Genomic DNA, 20,578 nt, shown 5'->3' with positions numbered 1-20,578 from the left:
CATCTATATAGTTATCCCTCGGTACTCATGGAGGACTGGTTCCAGGCCCACTGGTGGACACTCAGATCTGTGGATGTTCAGGTCCCTTGCATGAAATGGTATAGTGCAGCCAGCCCTTTGTATCTTCAGGTTCCACATCTGCGGATATAGAAGACTGATTGTATTACGAATTGATCACCACAGTAAATCCAGTTAATATCCATGGTGGTTTCAATTTGCATTTCTAAAGTGGTTAATGATGTTGAACATCTTCCCATGACCTTATTTGCCATGCAAATATCCTCTTCAGTGAAGTGTCCATGTCTTTTGTCCATTTTCTAACTGGACTGTTTGAGCGTTCTTAATATATTCTAGATACTAGTCCTTTGTTGGGTATTTTCTCCCAGTCTGTAGCATGCCTTTTGATCTCCCTCACTTGGGCTTTCACAGAGGAACACTTTTTAATTTTGATGTCTAGCATGATAAAAAAAAAAAAAAAAAGGTCTTAGTCTTTAATGTCCAGTAGTCCCTTGAGAATCTGAAAGCTGTAAACTCTTGTCAGAAAAATGCACATCACACAAAACTTCATACCTAAATTTTTGGTGTTCACAGACTCTATAAGGTTCATCAATGAACTATAAGTCATATGAATCCACTTAATTTGCAATAATCCTGCAGAAGACTCTGGGGAGAGTTACTTTTCTTTTGTTGAAGTAAAAAGTGGAGAAACTCTATAATTTACAAAATAAGAGAAAGCTGTATTAGCCAGGCTTTATTCTGTTGAGGACCTAACTCAAATGCCTCTTTCTCAGTAATATTTTTCTTGACTACTCTGGGATACATTGCCAGATTGCTGCTTTAAACTTCTTGGGCTGAACAGCTCTGCCAAGAAAACAGTCTTTCTTGTATTGAATTTGAGCTTTAAGGCATCAGCAAGCGAGTGAACTTGTGGGCACGTCACACCTGCCAGTTCAGTTTTAATAGCATGACTCTTTACAGTATGTGACTTATTTTTCTTGCTCCATTTCCTTGTTTTATAAGGATGAGTGCAAAATAAGAAAATAGAAATGAGATGCTGGTAGTGAAGCAAGGGTTGATAAATTTGATATGATCACTATCTGTGCCCAAGCAGAGAATTGTCAGCATCAGTTAGTTGTATTAAACTTGATCATGCATTCCATTAAGATGGAAAAGTAAAAAGCTCATTGTCAGAAAAACTGGAGTATATTTTGTTTACATTCTGACTCAAAGCGAACATGAAATTAGGAATGTTGTTAGGTCTTTGGCACAGCAGTCTCGCCCCCTGGAAGTCTGTTGTTCACTTCTGTCGAAGATTTTCATTTATTTATTTAAAATGTTGGCCGCGCTGGGTCGTCCGTTGCTGCGCGGGCTTTTCTCTAGTTGTGGTGAGTGGGGCTACTCTAGTTGTAGAGATGCGGGCTTCTCATTATCGTGGCTGCTCTTGTTGCTGAGCGCCGGCTGTAGGGCATGCGGGCTCAGTTGTCCTGCAGCACATTGAATCTTCCTGGACCAGGAATTGAACCCATGTCCCTTGCACTGGCAGGCATATTCTTAACCACTGGACCACCAGGGAAGTCCTTGTTGCAAATTTAGTATGTGTTGTTTTAGGGATGAATTGTGTGTTAACGTAAGAGGCCAGTGACCTTTACTTCCTCTGGTTTCCAGACCTGTTACTCTAATTTATCTAATTCCTCAGTGTTTCATAAAAATATCATGTATCCGGGTCTGTCTTCATGCTGAATCCTCCTTTCTCTCGTTCTATCAATGTAACTCATTTATCACTTCATGTGCGTCCTAGACCATCGTGTTCCGCCAGCTCAGGGGTATTACTCTTTACCCTCAACTTTTCATGGCTATAGATCTTATCCTGGCCAGGTTGTTAGCTCATCCATGCTAGGGACAGTATTATATGTATACGTTATATATTTTATTATCCCTCCCATGACAGCCTGCATAGTGTTGTGCAGTGAATTGACTTTGACATGAGAGAGGAGCTTTAGAGCTGTGTTGCTAATAAGGACATTGATGCCCTGATAAGATGGAACTTGCCCACGATGCTTGAGTGAGTGAGCTTTGCATTGACTATGAAGGATACACTAAACAGATTAATAGCAAAAGTGAGCCGGTAAAGGGAATGTTCCATTGATGTATAAAAAAGCTTTTTGAGGGCTTAATCACTGTGTGCAGATACATCCTGTGAAATACAAGCAAGTGTGACTAGTCTGGCAGAACATTTTGCTAGCAGCTAGCGCCTGCTCCTCTTTGTACTTTACAAACGTCCTCTAATTTAGGCCGTCCCATTTCAGACTGACTGGCTCCCCTTCTTCCTCCCCACCCCCAGTCGTTGGAATTAATGAGATCCTTTTGAATAGTTATTGTGTTGCCTGCTTTCTAATCTTCAGACATTTCCCCACACTGAGTTCACCAAGTAATTCATAAAGCTGCTTCGACCTGCATAAATCAGGTGGGTAACTCCAGTCTGAAGCAGGTCTGTAGACACTGCTGTGTATTCAGCAGGACGTTTATTTCTGAAATGCCTTTTTCCTGCCCATCCATTGTGTCGGCGTGGAAGGTTTTTACTTGGACTTACCTCCCGTTTAACGGTTCTTTCCTCCTGTTAGTATAACAGTTGTGAAATACAATTAAAATTCTATACTCCAAGGTTCACTGAAGGAGAGGTGAGTCACGATTTCCGTCCCCAGTGCCGCAGGTTTCAAACTAAGGTAGCAATAGAATTACCCCAATAGTAATTGCGCTCTGCTCTTTGAAGTTTCATAGTGGAGGGGGAATATTTGGTTCTGTAAAATCAAATACAATTCTGTGGAGTTAGGATGTCCCTGGTGGTCCAGTGGTAAAGAATCTGCCTTGCCGTGCAGGGGGACATAGGTTCATTCCTGGTTGGGGAACTAAGATCCTGCATGGTGCAGAGCAATGAAGCCCATGTACCCCGGAGCCTGCATGCCACAACTGCTGAGCCCACACCACAGCTGGAGCGTCCGTGCACCTCCACGAAAGATCCCACATGCCGCGACTAAAGATCACACATCCTGTAACCAAGGCCCAACGCAGCCAAATAAAAACATGAATGAAAAATCCTGTGCAGGTTGACGGTGTTATAGTGATGTGGTACAGTGCGCTTCAGAATTCCTGATACCTGGGAATTCTTCAGGGCTGCCAGATGAGGCTGAGCTGAATAGACCTCGTTCGGAATTCTTCAGGGCTGCCAGATGAGGCTGAGCTGAATAGACCTCGTTCTTACCCTTTCACCCCAGTTACTGCCAAATCACTTTGATCAGTCTAATATGTAGAAGTTATGGATGATTTTATTTGAAATAAAGATTCAAATGCTTAAAAAACCCTTTGTGTATGCTTCATATGCACTGATTGGACTTCCCAGGTGGCACCAGTGGTAAAGAATCCCCCTGCCTATGCACGAGGTGGGAGAGACACCAGTTTGATCCTTGAGTCGGGAAGATCCCCTGGAGGAGGAAATGGCAACTCACGCCACTGTTCTTGCCTGGGGAATCCCCTGGGCAGAGAAACCTGGCTGGGCACAGTCCATGGGGTCGCAAAGAGTCGGACACGACTGAGCATGCACGCATTGTAATATGCGATGATGATAAATGATAGTTACAGCTAGGATTTATTGCGTGCCCATTAAGTGTTTTCTCTTTTTACTCTATCAAATCTCTTAATCATCCCAACAGTCTTAAGAGGTAGGTACTGTTACTGGTTCTACTTGACTCATGGCCCAGGGAGGTAAGTAACAGGCCCAGAGTCACACAGAATAGGGTAGAACTGGTGTTCAAACACAGTCTGTTTCTGAGCCTATACTCCTCGCTATGAGGTTCTTACAGCTTTTTAGCCAAATGAATTTCTGTCTTTCAGATTGTAGTAATGTTACAAAAGGACTGTGCTGAGGCCAAGGAGAGCATGGGCTCTGGGGTTAGACAGGCTGGATCCACATGCCTTGGCCACACTTAACCTCTTGGTTTCATTCTCAGTCAAATGGCACAACTTTGCTGAGCTTTTCTTTGCCCTTGTAAAGTGGAGACAAGGGTGCTGGAGGCCCTCCTAGCTGAAGAGGGCAGGTATCAGGAAGGCCCTTTAAAGTGAAGCTCCTTAAAAGGGGGACCACAATTCAGAGTTAGCAGTGGTGGAGAAAAGATTTGCCTGGGGTTCTAGTTTTTGAAAATGAAATTAAAATTCTGAAAATATTTATAAAATTTATATTTTATTCCTTTGGCTGAAAGGCAGCAGAGCATCATGGCTAGAGCTTACAGTTCTGGAATGGCTGCTTAAATACCAGCCTAGCCTTGTTCAGGGTGACCTAATACACAGTTTTCAGCTCTGTTGACTCTTAGAATGAACATAAGGTGAATTGTGTGTGTGAGAGATTAATTGAAGGAGGTTGTGACTTCTTTTTGGCACAACTTATACAGTGGGACATTGATGTTGTCTTATTTGATTTGCAAAGCATTATTATGAGGGTCATTTTTATTAGAAATACCCGAGATTGTCTTCTATTTTCTCCTAGGTGGGAAGAAGTTACCCGTATTCCTTAAATGTTGAAATTACTGTCTTTAAGCTTTTATCTTATTATGATTATTTCTTTTTACTTGTTAGTGGATCTCTGTCACATTCTCATTGATTGTTTTGTATGTGACTTGAAGTTCTCCAGTACTCAAACTCTCTTCTCAATTTTATTTAACCTTGAAAGGGAAAGGGAAAGGGAAGTCGCTCAGTCGTGTCCCACTCTTTGCGACCCCATGGACTGTAGCCTACCAGGCTCCTCCATCCATGGGATTTTCCAAGCAAGAGTGCTGGAGTGGGGTGCCGTTTCCTTCTCCAGGGGATCTTCCTGACCCAGGGATTGAACCCGGGTCTCCTGCATTGCAGGCAGACGTTTTACCCTCTGAGCCACCAGGGAAGCCCTTATTTCATGCTTAAAAAAAGATTGCCAGCATTATTTTCAGTTTATTTGTGTTTTAGTTAAAATATCTGGTAACCACATCAAGCCAAAGCAAACAACTATAGAAAAAATTTTGGTGTACAGGATAAAATTGCTAGAGGGTAGATGCTGGCATTGGGTTGGGGGAAGAATGAACACGGGAGGTTGTTGCTTGTAATTCTGTGAGTGGTCTGTTCATTTAAATATTTTTGTTTAGGTAACTTGCTTTGCAGTTAACATTGTAACTGGAGGGACTTGTAAATGAAGGTTTAGGTAACTAAGTAGCATTTTCTTAAGGCTACTGAATCAGTGGGCATGAGTTTGAGCAAACTCCAGGAGTTAATGAAGTACAGGGAAGCCTGGAGTACTGCAGCCCATGGGGTCACAAAGAGTTGGACATGACTTAGTGACTGAACAACAGCAGCCATGAGGGTTCTCTGAGATGATGTTGGTAAAATATGTAATGCAGTACTTCACATACCATAATCCTTCTAAATGTAGTTGTTTATAGTATTGATGAATATTTGACCATTATCTGTTAATAGGTTGTATGAGAGGCATACACACCAATTTTTAGCATGTTGAAGGCAAAATTAGCCATGGTTTTATCTTGAATCAGTCTTAGAATATTTCATTTAGATGCAAAAACTTGAGAAACCCAGAACTTCAAAGAATTGATTTTTTTCTGTATTAGTTAAACGTTATTTTTAAACATTAAAATATTCTTTTCACCTGTTGAAAATAGCCTAATATTTTTCTTTAGCGTTAACTAGCAATCAAAGATATTGGAATAGTGTGTGTCTTTCAAAAAATATCTAACATATTGAATTTTTTGTATCTTGATCTTTTCACAAGATTGTTTCCTCTTTTGGGAGCAAAATTAAAAGTTGCGGCTCTCTACTGAGACCCCAAATTAGTCCATGGTGTCTGCCAGCAAGACTAGAACTGTACTGGCTCTTCAGTTTCCCAAGAAATATTTTTAAAAAAATGCAGTATGATATAAAAGTACTCGAGTCTCAATTTTTGAAATTGCAGGTGGAGCACTCAAGCATTAGAAAATGAAGCGCGGTGCATGACACTTACATAGTGCAAAGCTACAGCACGTGAAGAACTTAGGCAATTGTGACTTGTTCAGCAAATACAAATTTTTTTTATCATTAAACTTGATGTAAAAGGAGGTGTGGCCACATTTCACCACGCAGCTCTTGCAGCTTTGCAGGTGAACACAGAGCCTCCTGCTTTTAGCTATAACAGAGGAATTAATTTCAGAAAAGCGAGGATATAGTTTTTAATATCTGATTTGGTTTGAAGTTTTATTTGAGGATATATTTGCTTGGACTTTGTTCTTTACAGCTTAAGCAGGTGATCCTGATAGAGGTTTTATAAGTGTTGGAACTGAGGTTGAGAACGGGGGGGGGGGGGGGGGGGGGGGGGGATTGGTTTTAGTTTATTTTTTCAAGCAGTGAAATATAGTTTCTCTGAAAAACAAGAAAACTGCTGCTCAAAATGGTTCGTAACTGTCTTCAGTGAAAACAGGGAAAAGGTAAACGGAAATAATAAAATATGAGTTGTTGAATACTAGGTGAAATGTAAATATGTTGTTTAGCCCTTGATGTTTTGCTTTTCGTCTGAGATAATACAGTCCAAAGTTGAGGCAGGGGTTTGATGCAGTGGGCCTTGTACTGACTGGAGACACTGGATCCTTCACAGAGCTGTGCCAGGTTGGATTCTGTACTGGACTTCAGCTCACGTGGGCCTTTTCACTGGATAAACACACAACTCTAGAGGCTCTGGTGAGCGCCCTGCACTCCACAGGTCATGCCTTAGTCTACTGAACCCGGAGGAAGACTTGGGAAAAGCAGCCTAACCATTCTGGGGAAGGCTTGCTTACTTTATAGAGCAGAGCTTCAAAATGTTGTCCTGTACCCTTAAGTATGAAATGTTAGCATGTATCCCTTACTTAATGTACTTATTAATAAAACATGCTTCTGTAGCATGGACATGAATTTGAGCAAACTCCAGGAGACAGTGAAGGACAGGGGAGCCTGGCGTGCTGCAGTCTATGGGTTGCAAAGAGTCAGACATGACTTAGTGACCGAATGACAATAACTACTGTAACAGCGTATTTTCTAAAACATACCTCAAATCTAAAAAGCTGTAAGGGTTAAACATTGTAGTAAAAAAAAATTTTTAATGGCCCCTTTTGTTCTCATTAAAAGCATTGACATGTAATACATGGCAGAGTAATATAGTGATAATGTGCCACTGGTTTGAAAATCTATGCTTGGTAATCTTAATGCTGTGTAGTACTTTGGCTTGAATGTCCGGTTCCAAGTACTGTTTATTTTGAAATTGGCTTTGAAGTGTCGTAGCTGGAAAAGATACCATACTATGGTAAAAAAAAGATTCTAATTGAAGAAGTGAGTGCTGGGTGTACTTATAAATAAAGGGATTTATATTTTAATCCCATCCAACAATTATATAAGAGTTTGTTTAAATGTAGCTAGTAAATTCCCATTTTTCCTGATGTTAATAATTCTTCCTGCAAATCAATCAGAAGTTGTTGCATTAAAAAGGAAAAAACTCATGAAACATTTGGCAAGGTTAAAAAAGTATATTAGAAAGCCTTTCCCCAAAATTTAAAGCATGTGTGTATGAGGGCTTTTGTAGATGGCAAACTTTAAATAATTTTTACGTCAAAATCACAAGATAAAAACATACAAATACTTTTTCATAATGTTTTTACAGTGGTGTATACTGTAAATCCCATGGACGGAGGAGCCTGGTGGGCTGCAGTCCATGGGGTCGCCAAGAGTCAGACACAACTGAGTGACTTCACTTTCACTTTTCACTTTCATGCATTGGAGAAAGAAATGGCAACCCACTCTGGTGTTCTTGCTGGGAGAATCCCAGGGATGGGGGAGCCTGGTGGGCTGCCGTCTATGGGGTCGCACAGAGTCGGACACGACTGAAGCGACTTAGCATACTGTCTATAACCTGTTTCTTTTGAGATGCCTTTTCTTTTTCACTTATTGAATATCACCCCTTTCTAGAAGGGATAGGATATTTATTTGGAAAATATTTTAAGAAAAATCTGCTGTAAACAGCCAGTTTTAATCTCAGAAAACCCAGCAAAAATTTGGAACACTTCTATTTTTGTTAGAAGATTAGGTAGTACATGTTTGGCAACTTTTTAAAGTACTTTGTTGCAATATAACCAACACCCTTTAATGTGGTAAAGATTTTTATGGTCATTTCCGGTCTTGTTGCAGCGATTGTAAAGATTTAACCATGTTTAAAGGTCTTATTTCTATAAAATTAACCACACTGACATCCTGTGAAGCTGTGTGCTTTTGGCTGCAAGTTCTTTGTTAGGATATCTCACCCATGAACGACACAATGAATGGATTTTGCATTTGTGCTTTTTAAACTTCCTATCTGAGAAGTTGCCCCATCAGGGTTGTATTTTGAGCATTATTGAAGCAGTCATTCGCTCTTCAGAAAATCTTCATATTTTCACCCAAAGTGACTTTTTAAATGTATTTTATCAGATAAAATCTAATACCCTCTGTACTTTTCTCTAACTATATGGCAAGTCTTCCACACAGCTTAATTTGTCCTAATAGGCTTCTTAAAATATTCAGTTTTAAAAGTTTTGCTCGTGAAGGAACATGCTTTAGTTTTTATACTTTGTGTTTTTCACTCTGTTTCAGCCATTTTTTCTTAGCACTGTGCTTACCATAGAATGCATTCGTTTCTTTCACTATTAAGTAGAAATCTTCAGAGAATCTTCTGATTTTATTATCAAGTTCAGTAAAGTTTTATAGAAGATTGGAGTTGTGTATGGCATGACTGTTAACAGGTGAAAACTGACTAGTATTTTGAGACACAGAGTACATTCAGTGTGACAGTCATGGTATGTGAGCTGTGGATATACATTCATTTGAAAGTGAAAGTTGCTCAGTCATGTCCGACTCTTTGCGATCCCATGGACTACATAGTACATGGAATTCTCTAGACCAGAATACTGGAGTGGGTAGCCTTTCCCTTCTCCAGGGGATCTTCCCAACCCAGGGACCAAACCCAAGTCTCCCACAGTGCAGGCGTATTCTTTACCAGCTGGGCCTCCCAGGGGAGCCCTACATGTTTTAAATTTTATTTATTTATTTTTGGTTACACTGGGTCTTTGTTGCTGAGTATGGGCTTTCTCTGGAGAAGGCGATGGCATCCCACCCCAGTACTCTGGCCTGGAAAATCCCATGGATGGAAAAGCCTGGTGGGCTACAGTCCATGGAGTCGCGAAGAGTCGGACACAACTAAGCGACCTCACTTTCACTTTTCACTTTCATGCATTGGAGAAGGAAATGGCAACCCACTCCAGTGTTCTTGCCTGGAGAATCCCAGGGATGGCGGAGCCTGGTGGGCTGTCGTCTATGGGGTCGCACAGAGTCCGACGCGACTGATGCGACTCAGCAGCAGCAGCGTGGGCTTTCTCTAGTTGCGTTATGCGAGCTTCTTATTATGGTGGCTTCTCTTGTGGAGCACAGGCTCTAGTCACACCGGCTTCAGTAGCTGTGGCTCCTGGGCCCTAGAGCAGAGGCTCAGCAGTTGTGGTGCAGGGTCTTAGTTGCTGCTCAGCCTGCGATCGGTCCCATGGGTTGATCGGCCAGGGATCAACCCCTCCCTGCATTTCAGGCGGATTCCCATCTGCCATACGGTACCACCTGGGAGGTCCTACGTTCATATTTTAAATGCCTTCTTGATCATTTTGAACCTTGGGGGCATGTACTTATCAGTGCTCTCAGGTTGGTCGTTATTTTTATTTCATAGTGTAACTGATGAACAATTCCTTTTGGGATTGGGAGTCTCAGTTTTGTCATTTTTGTGGTTAGTGTTATTTTTAATTTGAACTTTCTTTCCTGGACTCCTTAAACCATTCATCCAATTTATGAGGTTAGTTTCATTAAAAATTGTTAATGATAACCTGGAAGCCCATTTAAGTGTGTCCACATGAACTGCCACGGGGCCCAAAGTGTTGAAAATGAGGACCAAGGCGGGGCCTGATTGTCAGCCCCTCAGCCTTGTGATGCCCTCGGCCTTCTCTCCAGATGAGCATGGAAGGTAACTTGTGACCCAGGAAGGTGGCCAGTGCCAGCATGTTTATGAACTATTAGTAAAATGTGAGCTAAATGATTTTATAAAAAAGTAAAATAGAATTCTTTGTATTTGTCCTCTGGGTCACGTGTGTCCTCTAGGGATTACTGTACTTAAAAGTCACAATTCAGGTGTTACGTGTCTGCCTTCTTAAGAGACATCCCCAAAGTACTGCAGCTGGTGGTGGCCTGGGGACCAGGGCCAGGCTTGGCCTGGTGAGCAGAGCTGTGTCCCAGAGGACGCAGGTGGGTGGGGGGAGAGAGGAGAGGTGATGGGGGCCATGAGTCTCCTTGTCGGCCCTCCTCAGAGTTCACATGCAGCCCACTCTTCACTTTCTTCCCATCTTTGGGTGTCTGTTGTTCAGCTGTGAGCTCTCTGAGGGGTGGATCACTTCCTGGTCATCTCTGTGCGATGCTGAGCCCATTAAAGGTGTTCAGTGAACCTCTTTAAAATGATGCTTCTTTTGTCTAAGCTGCTAGCTGGTTTCTGGGTGCAGATGGGGTGTATACAGCTAGTGGAGAGGCTGGCTAGGCTGACAGTGGGCTGCCTCCCTCCAGAGAAAGCTTTCAGGTCCTGAGTAACAGGTCCTAGATCTGTCTTGTCACCATAGGCTCCTGCTCCATCCAGCCAGGAGTGGATTCTGACCTCAGAGTAGCCTAAGTGATTAACTAAAGCAAAACTTGCCACATGCGTGTGTTGCCCTTTCTTGGCTTTCTGAAATATATTGATAATTTCTGTTTGGGAGCAGTCAGTGGGATAATGTTGGGGGTGATAGGTTTTCCTTATTGTAGATAGTCATGTGAAAGAAGAAAGGGGGGAAGTTATTTTATACAGAGAGCATCTTATTCCTTTGTTCTTAGTTTTGACTCTGCAGTTTTCCTATCTAGTGGGTATCTCTTCCCTCCTAACTGAAAGGCAGGATACGGCTCTACTGGTTGGTCACACGCGGACTCCTCCAATAACTCTCTTGTTTGTTATTTTCATTGCAGTTGCGGAAACCATGGAGCTGAACTGCAGCGAAGTACCTCTGTATGTAAGTGCCTAAGCCCTGGGCTGCAGGCCTAAGTGGCTCATTCTTGGACTTGAAACCCACAGGACCAAAGTGGGAAGAAATGTTTTGCTTGCCATTGAATTGGGACTTTTAAAAAACCGCACACAGCGTTACAGTCTAGTTCAGGTTTTTGCATGGAGACTTTTAAAACTGGTTGACTCCTGGTTCCAAAATCTAGGTTTTAATGGTATTTTCCTGAGTAACTTTTAACTGTATAACTTCTGGAAGGCAGCTCTGCTCACCGCTATACCACCAATGCTTAACTGTATTAACTTCTGAACTCAAAAATACTCAGTTTATCTCTGTGGATGATTTTTGAACACATTATTATATGATATGCTGATAATAACCAAGAATGCTTTCTGTGTGTGTCTTTGGAGGAGAGGGGTTCAATGATAGTTGGTAACATGATAGGTAAAAATCATGAAATAGGAATTCAAAGGCAAAAGTGCTGGGACATACATAGAATAGGTGGTGGTGGGGGCTGTGTCGGCAGAGCAGCCTGCTGAGGTTCCTGATCAGATGTGCCTTCTGGGCTGACAGAGGAGTCTGTTCCTGAAGGCAGTTACTAGGTGTAACAGAAGTGAACCAGTTGTCTCCCCACATAGAAAGTGACAGATGGTTTTCTCTACCTTCCTTATTTTAGGCATAACCTCTTTTCTTGGAACCTGTGTTGGTGGCGGGTGGGCATGGGTGTATGCATTGGAACTGGGGTTTCAGGTAGCCTTTGCATCATCCACTCATGAAATACACCAAGAATATTAAATCTAGAATAAGGGTATGATCTCAATTTAGATATATCCCCAATAGGCAAAATATCAAGGAACTGGAACAAATTTAAATAGAATCTTATATCAATTAAAATGTCATTTGTTTCCCCTTACCACACACATCACTACCCAGGTGGCCCTCCCTCTCTCCCTTCCTCCTCCTCCGTTGCTTCGCCCTCCCCTCCCCCTTACACATTCCGCTCTATTCTCTGGAGAAAAACAAAATGATAAAATAACTGAATATTGAGAAAGCTGCCTTCTGGGCTATCCAGTGTCTAAAGTGTTCTCTCTAGGTTGTGATTTGGAGGTCATAAAATGAATTATAGATAGTTAGACTTGGCCTAGCCATAATTAAGATTAAAAAAAGAGATTGGTTCAAGGCTAAATTTAGACCAATTTAGTCCCAAGTTTTTAATTTTTTTTTTTTTTGGTAACTCAGTCCTCTTTAGCTTTATTCTTTACACTCTGCTCCCCTACCTGAAACCAAACAGATCTAAAATCTAATCATGATATAAAACTTTGTAGCTTTTTAAAAAATTGAAGTATGTTTGATTTACAGTGTTGGATTAGTTACTGCTGTACAGCGGTGATTCAATTATACACACACACACACGTATAACTATATATATAGTTTTTTCCTTTTTATATTCTTTTCCATTATGGTTTATTATAGGATACTGAATATAGTTCCCTATGCTGTACAGTGGGATCTTGTTATTCATCTATTTTATGTATAGTAGTTTGTATCCCAGGTGGCTCAGTGATAAAGAATTCACCTGCTAACGCAGGAGTCACGGGTTCGGTCCCTGGGTTGGGAAGATCCCCTGGAGAAGGAAATGGCAACCCGCTCCAGTATGCTTGCCTGGGAAATCCCATGGCGAGGGAACCGGGTGGGCTGCACTCCATGGGGTCTCGACAGAGTTGGGCTCGACTTAGTGACTAAGCAACAGCACTAATCTGCTAATCCCAAACTTCTAATTTATCCCTGTGCCTCACCTTTTCCCCTTTGGGAGATGTAAGTTTGTTCTCTGTGTCTGTGAGTCTGTTTCTGTTTCATAAACAAGTCCGTCTGTGTCGGGTTTTAGATTCTGTATATAAGTGCTGTCATATGGCATGTTTGGCTTTCTTTCTGACTTTATGTAGCACAGTATTTCTAGGTCCATTCCTGTCACTGCAGATGGCATTATTTCATTCTTTTTTATGGCTGAGTAATATTCCACTCCTTATATATATACGCCACATCTTCTTTATCCATGTATCTGTCAGTGGACATTTAGGGTACTTCATGTCTTAGCTATTGTAAATAGTGCTGCTGTGAACATAGGGGTGCATTATATCTTCTTGAATTAGAGTTTCCTCCAGAGAAATGCCCAGGAATGGGATTGCTGGCACTCTCTTTTTAATATGGCAACTCTATTTTTATTTTTTTAAGGAACCTCCTTAGTGTTTTTAGGGGTTGCATCAGTTTACTTTCTCACCAGCAGTGTAGGAAGGTTCCCTTTTCTCTGCACGCACCACCCCCCGCCCCCCCCCAACTAACCCCAGCACTGCCTCCCTGCCCTGCCCGCCCCAGCATTTGTTGTTTGTAGACGTTTTGATTGGAGAAGGCAATGGCACCGCACTCCAGTACTCTTGCCTGGAAAATCCCATGGATGGAGGAGCCTGGTGGGCTGCAGTCCATGGGGTCACTAAGAGTCAGACACGAATGAACGACTTCACTTTCATGCATTGGAGAAGGAAATGGCAACCCACTCCAGTATCCTTGCCTAGAGAATCCCAGGGATGGGGGAGCCTGGTGGGCTGCCGTCTATGGGGTCGCACAGAGTCGGACACGACTGAAGCAACTTAGCAACAGCAGCAGCAGCGGCAGCAGCAGCAGCAGCAGCGGCAGCAGCAGCAGCAGCAGCAGCAGACTTTTTGATGATGGCCATTCTGACCAGTGTGTGGTGGTACCTCACTGTAGTTTTGATTTGTATTTCTCTAATAATTAATAATGTTAAGCATCTTTTCATGTGCCTATTGGCCATCTGTATGTCATCTTCAAAGAAATGTCTATTTTGGTCTTCTGCCCATTTTTCATTGGGCTGTTTTTGTTGTTGCTGTTATTGAGTTGTATGAGCTGTTTGTATATTTTGAAAATTAAGCCCTTGTCAGTTGCATCCTTTGAAAATATTTTCTCCTACTCAGTAGGTTGTCTTTTTGTTTTGCTTATGGTTTCTTTTGCTGTGAAAACTTTTAAGTTTGATTAGATCTCATTTGTTTATTTTTGCCTTTACTTCTATTGCCTTGGGAGACTGAGCTATGGGAACATTGCTGGGATTTATGTCAGAGAGTGTTTTGCCTATGTTCTCTCCTAGGAGTTTTACAGAGTCACATCTTGTATTTAAGTCTTTAAGCCATTCGTTTTGAGTTTATTTTTGTGTACAGTGTGAGGGATTGTTCTACTTTCATTGATTTATGTGCAGCTGTCCTGGATAGCTGCGTTCCTGACACCACCAGCTGAGGAGCCTGTCTCTCCTTTATTGCATATTCTTGCCCCCGTGGTTGCAGGCTGACTGTGCGTGTGTGCGTTTATTTCTCTGTTCTGTCCCATTGATCCATGTCTTTTTTGGTGTGTGCCAGTACCTCCTGCTTTGTTTACTGGAGCTTTGTATTATGGTCTGAAGTCTGGGAGGATTATGCCTCCAGCTTTCAAAACCTCGTAGTTGGTCAACTATTTTGAACCTAGACTACCAGATAAAGACCAGATTTGGGAAGAGTCAATACGCATTGCTTAAGGAGAGAAGACACTTAAACAGACCAAAGGAGAGCAAAAAAGTTTTTTTTTCGTTATCAAATAATATAAACTAATTAGAAAAAAAAACAAAAAAAATACAGAAGGTGTTAATAAAATAAGTCACTCATAATCTCATCCTCTATAGATAGTTTAAAACAGGGATCCCCAGCCCCATGGCCACAGACTGGTACTGGTCTGTGGCCTGTTAGAAACGGGCCCACACAGCGGGAGGTGAGTGGCAGGTGAGCAAGCAAAGCTTCGCCTGTATTTACAGCTGCTCCCCATCGCTTGCATCATCACCCGAGCCCCACCTCATGCCACATTGTTGGCGCTATTAGATTCTTATGGGGTGCGAGCCCTTCTGTAAACTGCACGTGTGAGAGATGTAGGTTGTGTGTGCCTGGTGAGAGTCGAATGTCTGATGACCTGAGGCGGAGTGGAGGCACTTGAATCCTCCCGAACCCATTCTGCACCTCCCAGTCCAGGGAAAAGTTGTCCTTCATGAAACCATTCCCAGTGCCACAATGGCTGGGGACTGATGGTGTGAAACGTTACTGTTATTGATCAGTTTAAACGTGTGATTTTCTCATTTTACATCTCTGAGATTGAGAGAGTCTCACTTCGGTGTTGATCCTGGCAGGTGTCGTGATGGAGCTGTCAGTACCTGCGTGTGTGTGACCTTGGGCCAGTGTTGATCCTGGCAAGTGTCGTGATGGAGCTGTCAATACCTGCGCGTGTGTGACCTTGGGCACAGTGGTTTACACTGTTGTCGTTTTAAATTGCATATGTGCCTTTCTGGCTCTATATGAATTAATTGCTTTCAAAGTGATTTCACTGTGATTTGGCATTAGAAAGTCAGAATTACTGTGTATATAGAAAGACATGGAAAGAACAACATGATAATGTGGTAAAGTCTATAAATTTCGATGAGCTCTTTTAATATGTATAAAAGCTCACAAAAACTTGGCAGTTTTTTCTCCTAGTGGAATATAAATTGCATATTATAACTAGTATCTGAGATGAAATACACTATATTTAGCATAACTGAACGATGTTTTTTCACTTGATATTTTATGTCAATATCTTTGTGGATTGACCTAAACCAAGCTTCCCACTTGACCTTATGCAGTAAGCAGTCAGTGGGGAAATATTATAATGAAAACAAGTTTTAAATCAAATTTCATCAGATGAGTAACACATAGGCAAAGCAGACACAAGCTAGGCTATTATTTGGTTTTGTATCTTGGGGCAGGCTTCCTCTGTGACCTTCCGTCTTCAGGTGTTTCATAAATATTCACTTCTGTTTTCTCCTAGTTTACTGCAATCTGGTTATAAGCCCATAATATTTTATTCATATTTATTATATTATATATATTTATTTAAAAATACATGCAAAAATCAACACCATTTTTAATCCTGTTATGCATAATGATGTTGACATTTTGGTGTATTTTTTCCCCCAGAGTTTTATCTATAAATCTGTGTTGAATTTTATTGAAGGTTCTTTTGACATTTATTTACATGATGTGTTTTCTCATGTGACTGATACACTGAATCTCAGAATTTTGATTCTTTCCAGTGTATTTCCAGTGATTCTATCCAGTTGTCATGCCTAGTTCTTTTGGAAAAATAAGATAACTCTAAGTGTGATTAAGAGAGAACCCAAACAAAACTAGAAATTACGAAGAGTCCTTAACATGCTGAGATGATTTGCTGTGGTCGTTCAGTCCCTCAGTTGTGTCCGACTCTTTGAGACCCCATGGACTGCAGCACGCCCTGCTTCCAGGTCCTTCACCATCTCCTGCAGTTGGCTCAAAATCAAGTCCATTGAGTCAGTGAGGCCATCCAACCATCTCATCCTCTGTCCTCCCCTTCTCCTCCTACCTTCAATCTTTCCCAGCATCAGGGTCTTTTCCAATGAATTGTCTCTGCATCAGGTGGCCAAAGTATTGGAGTTTCAGCATCAGTCCTTCCAACAAATATTCAGGACTGATTTCCTTTAGGATGGACTGGTTGGATCTCCTTGCAGTCCAAGGGACTCTCAAGAGTCTTCTCCAACACCACAGTTCAGAAGCATCAGTTCTTTGGTGCTCAGCCTTCTTTATGGTCCAGCCCTCACATCCATACATGACTACTGAAAAAAATCATAGCTTTGACTAGACGGACTTTTGTTGGTAAAGTAATGTCTCTGCTTTTTAATATGTTGTCTAGGTTGGTCATAGCTTTTCTTCAAGAAGCAAGCATCTTTTAATTTCATGGCTGCAGTCACCATCTGCAGTGATTTTGGAGCCTAAGAAAATAAAGCGGTCACTGTTTCCATTGTTCCCCCATCTATTTGCCATGAAGTGATGGGACCGGATGCCATGATCTTCGTTTTTTGACTGTTGAGTTTTAAGCCAGGTTTTTCACTCTCCTCTTTCACCTTCATCAAGAGACTCTTTAATTCCTCTTTGCTTTCTGCCATTAGAGTGGTATTATCTGCATATCTGAGGTTATTAATATTTCTCCTGGCAATCTTGATTCCAATTTATGCTTCATCCAGCCCGGCATTTCACATGATGAACTCTGCATATGAGTTAAATAAGCAGTGTGACAATATATAGCTTTGACATACTTCTTTCCCAATTTTGAACCAGTCCATTGTTCTATGTCTGGTTCTAACTTTTGTTTCTTGATCTTGATTATAAAAAAATATTAAGCATAATTGTATGCTCATACACTAGAAAAATCATTTAAGACAGGCTTTAAAAACATAAATTGTGAGATTTACCTCGAGAAGAATTAAGTCACATAATGGGGCAATAATCATGGAGAAAAAAAAATAGATAGCAATTATTCCTCAACTTCTGTTCATCCTTTACAAATGGATACTTCTTTCAAGTGGGTCCTATAAGTGATTTCTTTTTGGTTCCTTTGATTATAACCTGTTTTGATTTATTTCTTACAAAACTTTTATAGTTAAAATGTTTTCCAATTTTTATTTTTGGGTCACCATAGAGAATCCTTCCTAAAGATGGTAGAGTCTTTATACCTATAGAAAAAAAAAACCTATGGATGTAAATCTTTCCCCGCCCCCTGCCCCATACATTTTATTTGAATCCATGAAAACTTTCAACTTCTTTTTAAGGTTTTATCCTTTGGTCTTTCATCATTGTTTTCACCTTCTAGCATAGCTGATATTCTAAGGTTGGACTGTTCTAACCCTTCTATCCTTAAAAAAATTTTTTTTTTAGTCTGATTTCTGCAAGCATGTTTTCTTTTCTGTTTTACTTTAGTTTTCTGTACTATTAAGTTTATTTCCTGCTTGGCAGAACAGTTTTGGACCATTACTTTGTTTTTAGTTTTTATGTAGTATTTTCATATCTTGGCCTGGTATATTTCTTCTTATACCCATCTAGTTTTACTGTGAGCACAAAGCAAGAACTTAATCTTTTTTTCTCTATCTTCCAGGAATCTGTTTCAGAGGGAGGGAAGTATAGTCTCTGATTATGTGTTTATCTGATCATGTGCTTTAAATATTTTCCTTTATTTTGAGGGGGCTAACTTTTTTCTCCTTGGCAAGCATTTCTGTTTGCTTATCTTTAGGAATGGGACAGTCTCAGTACTGGGAATGCAGAAATATTCCTGAACTCAGCCTTATTACTTACCCTAATTTTTAAATGAACCATGGAGGTCCGTTGAGTTGTTATTGCAGGAACAGAGAAACACTGGACTATAATAAGATTATAGAAGAAGATGGATTTGGCAGGACTGATAGCCAAGAGTTTATAATATTGATATGCAAACCGTAGGGATATAAGCATTACAAATCCAATTTTCAGCCTCTAGCAGCTTCCTGCATCTGTATTTTGAGGGGAACTAAAGGAAGCAATTCTGAAAGGCCAGGCTATTTGTTCCCCGTAGAAAAGCAGAGGCATGCCATCTGGTTTGAAGTCTAGGCTTGATTTTCAGATAGAATAGTAACATGATTTTAGGAGGAGATGTTTTAAGCTAGCAAAGAGCTGTAGTGAAGAAACTAATGAGAAATGGGAAAGCTTGGAAAAGTGTAAATTACAATGATTATAACTGATCTAAGATACCTATTTTCTAGCTTAATACTCTTAAGTGGACACCACTTGGGAACTTACATTCTATATTTGAAGTCATAAAGTTATTTTTTATTTTTAGTTGGTTTTTGTTTATTTTTATTTTCTAGTCTGTATGTAAAAAGAGGAACTGATGCAAGTACAGCTTAAAAAGAGATTTTGCTTGCTGAGTATCAGATTGAGTTTTGAAAGAGAAAACGTTTGTACATTCACAAGAAAGACTGTATGTTTTTGCTGAATTAAAAAAACTTGTATATTTGATTTACAATGTTGTGTTCGTTTTACATGTGCAGCATAGTGATTCAGTTTTTGTGTTTTTTTTTTTTTACAGATTATATTCCATTGTAGGTTATTTTTGATTACTTTAAAAGTTGAGTTTTCTCTAAATTTTTATTGATTAAGAAAGGTTATAAAACACACATGTGGCTTCCCTGGTGACTCAATGGTAAAGAATCCATCTGCTAATGCAGGAGTTGTGGGTTCGATCCCTGGGTCAGGAGGATACCCTGGAGAAGGAAATGGCAAACCACTCCAGTATTCTTGCCTGGGAAATCTCATGGACAGAGGAGCGTGGCGGGCTGCAGTCCATGGGGTCTCAGAAAGTCAGGCACAACTTAGCAACTGAACAACAGCAACATAAAATACATGTTGTTATGTACTTCATCCAAGAACTTCCCTTTCCACATTAATTATATTTTTATTTTTATATAAAGTGTAATTAGCATTCATCTTTACAAAAATATCAGTTCAGTGCTGTAAACAAAATAGAAGAGCTTTTCCTTGAGAAATTGATTTCCGAAGGTTTTTTTCTCAATAAAATGGCTTTATTTCAAGGATTATTTAAATCACGCTTGCTTATTATAAAAAGAATAAGAAATTACCAAGAAGAAAATAGAGATCACTACAAATTTCGCCTTTGGATGAATTTTCATTAGTATTTTGAAGACAGTCCTTTCAGAAATTTGTGGGCATGCACACATATACACACACAGTCCATGAAAGAAACCATGTAAAAAGCTGTTTATGTTATCTTGCATAGATCCCCATTATTCTCTCCCTGTTTCCATACCTCCACTTCTGTCTCACAGGTAACTCTTATTGAAACCTATTGCAGTCATTCTCAACAGCATTAACCTCCTTGGGAAACTTGTTGGAAATACAAATCTGAGACCTTACTGCAAACCTACTGAATTAGACACTCTGGGTGTGGGGCCTAGATATCACCTTCAGGTGATTCTGATATGTGCTGATGTTTGAGAATCACTGACTTAGTGTGTATATTTCTATGTTTCTCCATGCTCATACAACCCTGCTGCTGCTGCTAAGTCGCTTCAGTCGTGTCCGACTCTGTGCGACCCCATAGACGGCAGCCCACCAGGCTCCCCTGTCCCTGGGATTCTCCAGGCAAGAACACTGGAGTGGGTTGCCATTTCCTTCTCCAATGCATGAAAGTGAAAGTGAAGTCGCTCAGTCGTGTCTGGCTCTAAGCACCCTCATGGACTGCAGCCCACCAGGCTCCTCTGTCCATGGGATTTTCCAGGCAAGAGTACTGGAGTGGGGTGCCATTGCCTTCTCCTCATACAACCCTACACATCAGTAAATATAGACACAAGTTTTAATAAAATCATTTAACAAGTCTGAATCAGGGAATTTTCTGATGGTCCAGTGGTTAAGACTCTGTTCTTTCAGTGCAGAAGATGCAGGTTCAGCTCCTGGTTGGGGAGCTAAGATCCTACAAGCTGAGTGATAAATGGCCCAAAAAAGAATCTGGATCATTTTTATATAAACTTC

The 20,578-nt window shown here is 40.8% G+C and overlaps 1 protein-coding gene across 4 annotated transcripts in view; it reads left to right on the top strand.

Annotated features, from left to right (window-relative positions):
• Positions 1–20,578, top strand: part of ARHGEF28 (Rho guanine nucleotide exchange factor 28) — a 350,771-nt gene that overhangs the window by 63,713 nt on the left and 266,480 nt on the right. For all 4 annotated transcript variants that reach the window (XM_060400313.1, XM_060400314.1, XM_060400312.1 and 1 more), the window contains exon 2: positions 11,095–11,138. In XM_060400313.1, the coding sequence (XP_060256296.1) occupies positions 11,106–11,138 (33 nt within the window). In that variant the 5' untranslated portion in view covers positions 11,095–11,105. The remainder of the gene's footprint in view (positions 1–11,094; positions 11,139–20,578) is intronic.

This window comes from Ovis aries, chromosome 16, assembly GCF_016772045.2.
Source record: "Ovis aries strain OAR_USU_Benz2616 breed Rambouillet chromosome 16, ARS-UI_Ramb_v3.0, whole genome shotgun sequence".
Taxonomy (NCBI): domain Eukaryota; kingdom Metazoa; phylum Chordata; class Mammalia; order Artiodactyla; family Bovidae; genus Ovis; species Ovis aries.
Note: the sequence above shows the minus strand (reverse complement) of the source record. Positions and strands in the feature narration are given on the sequence as shown.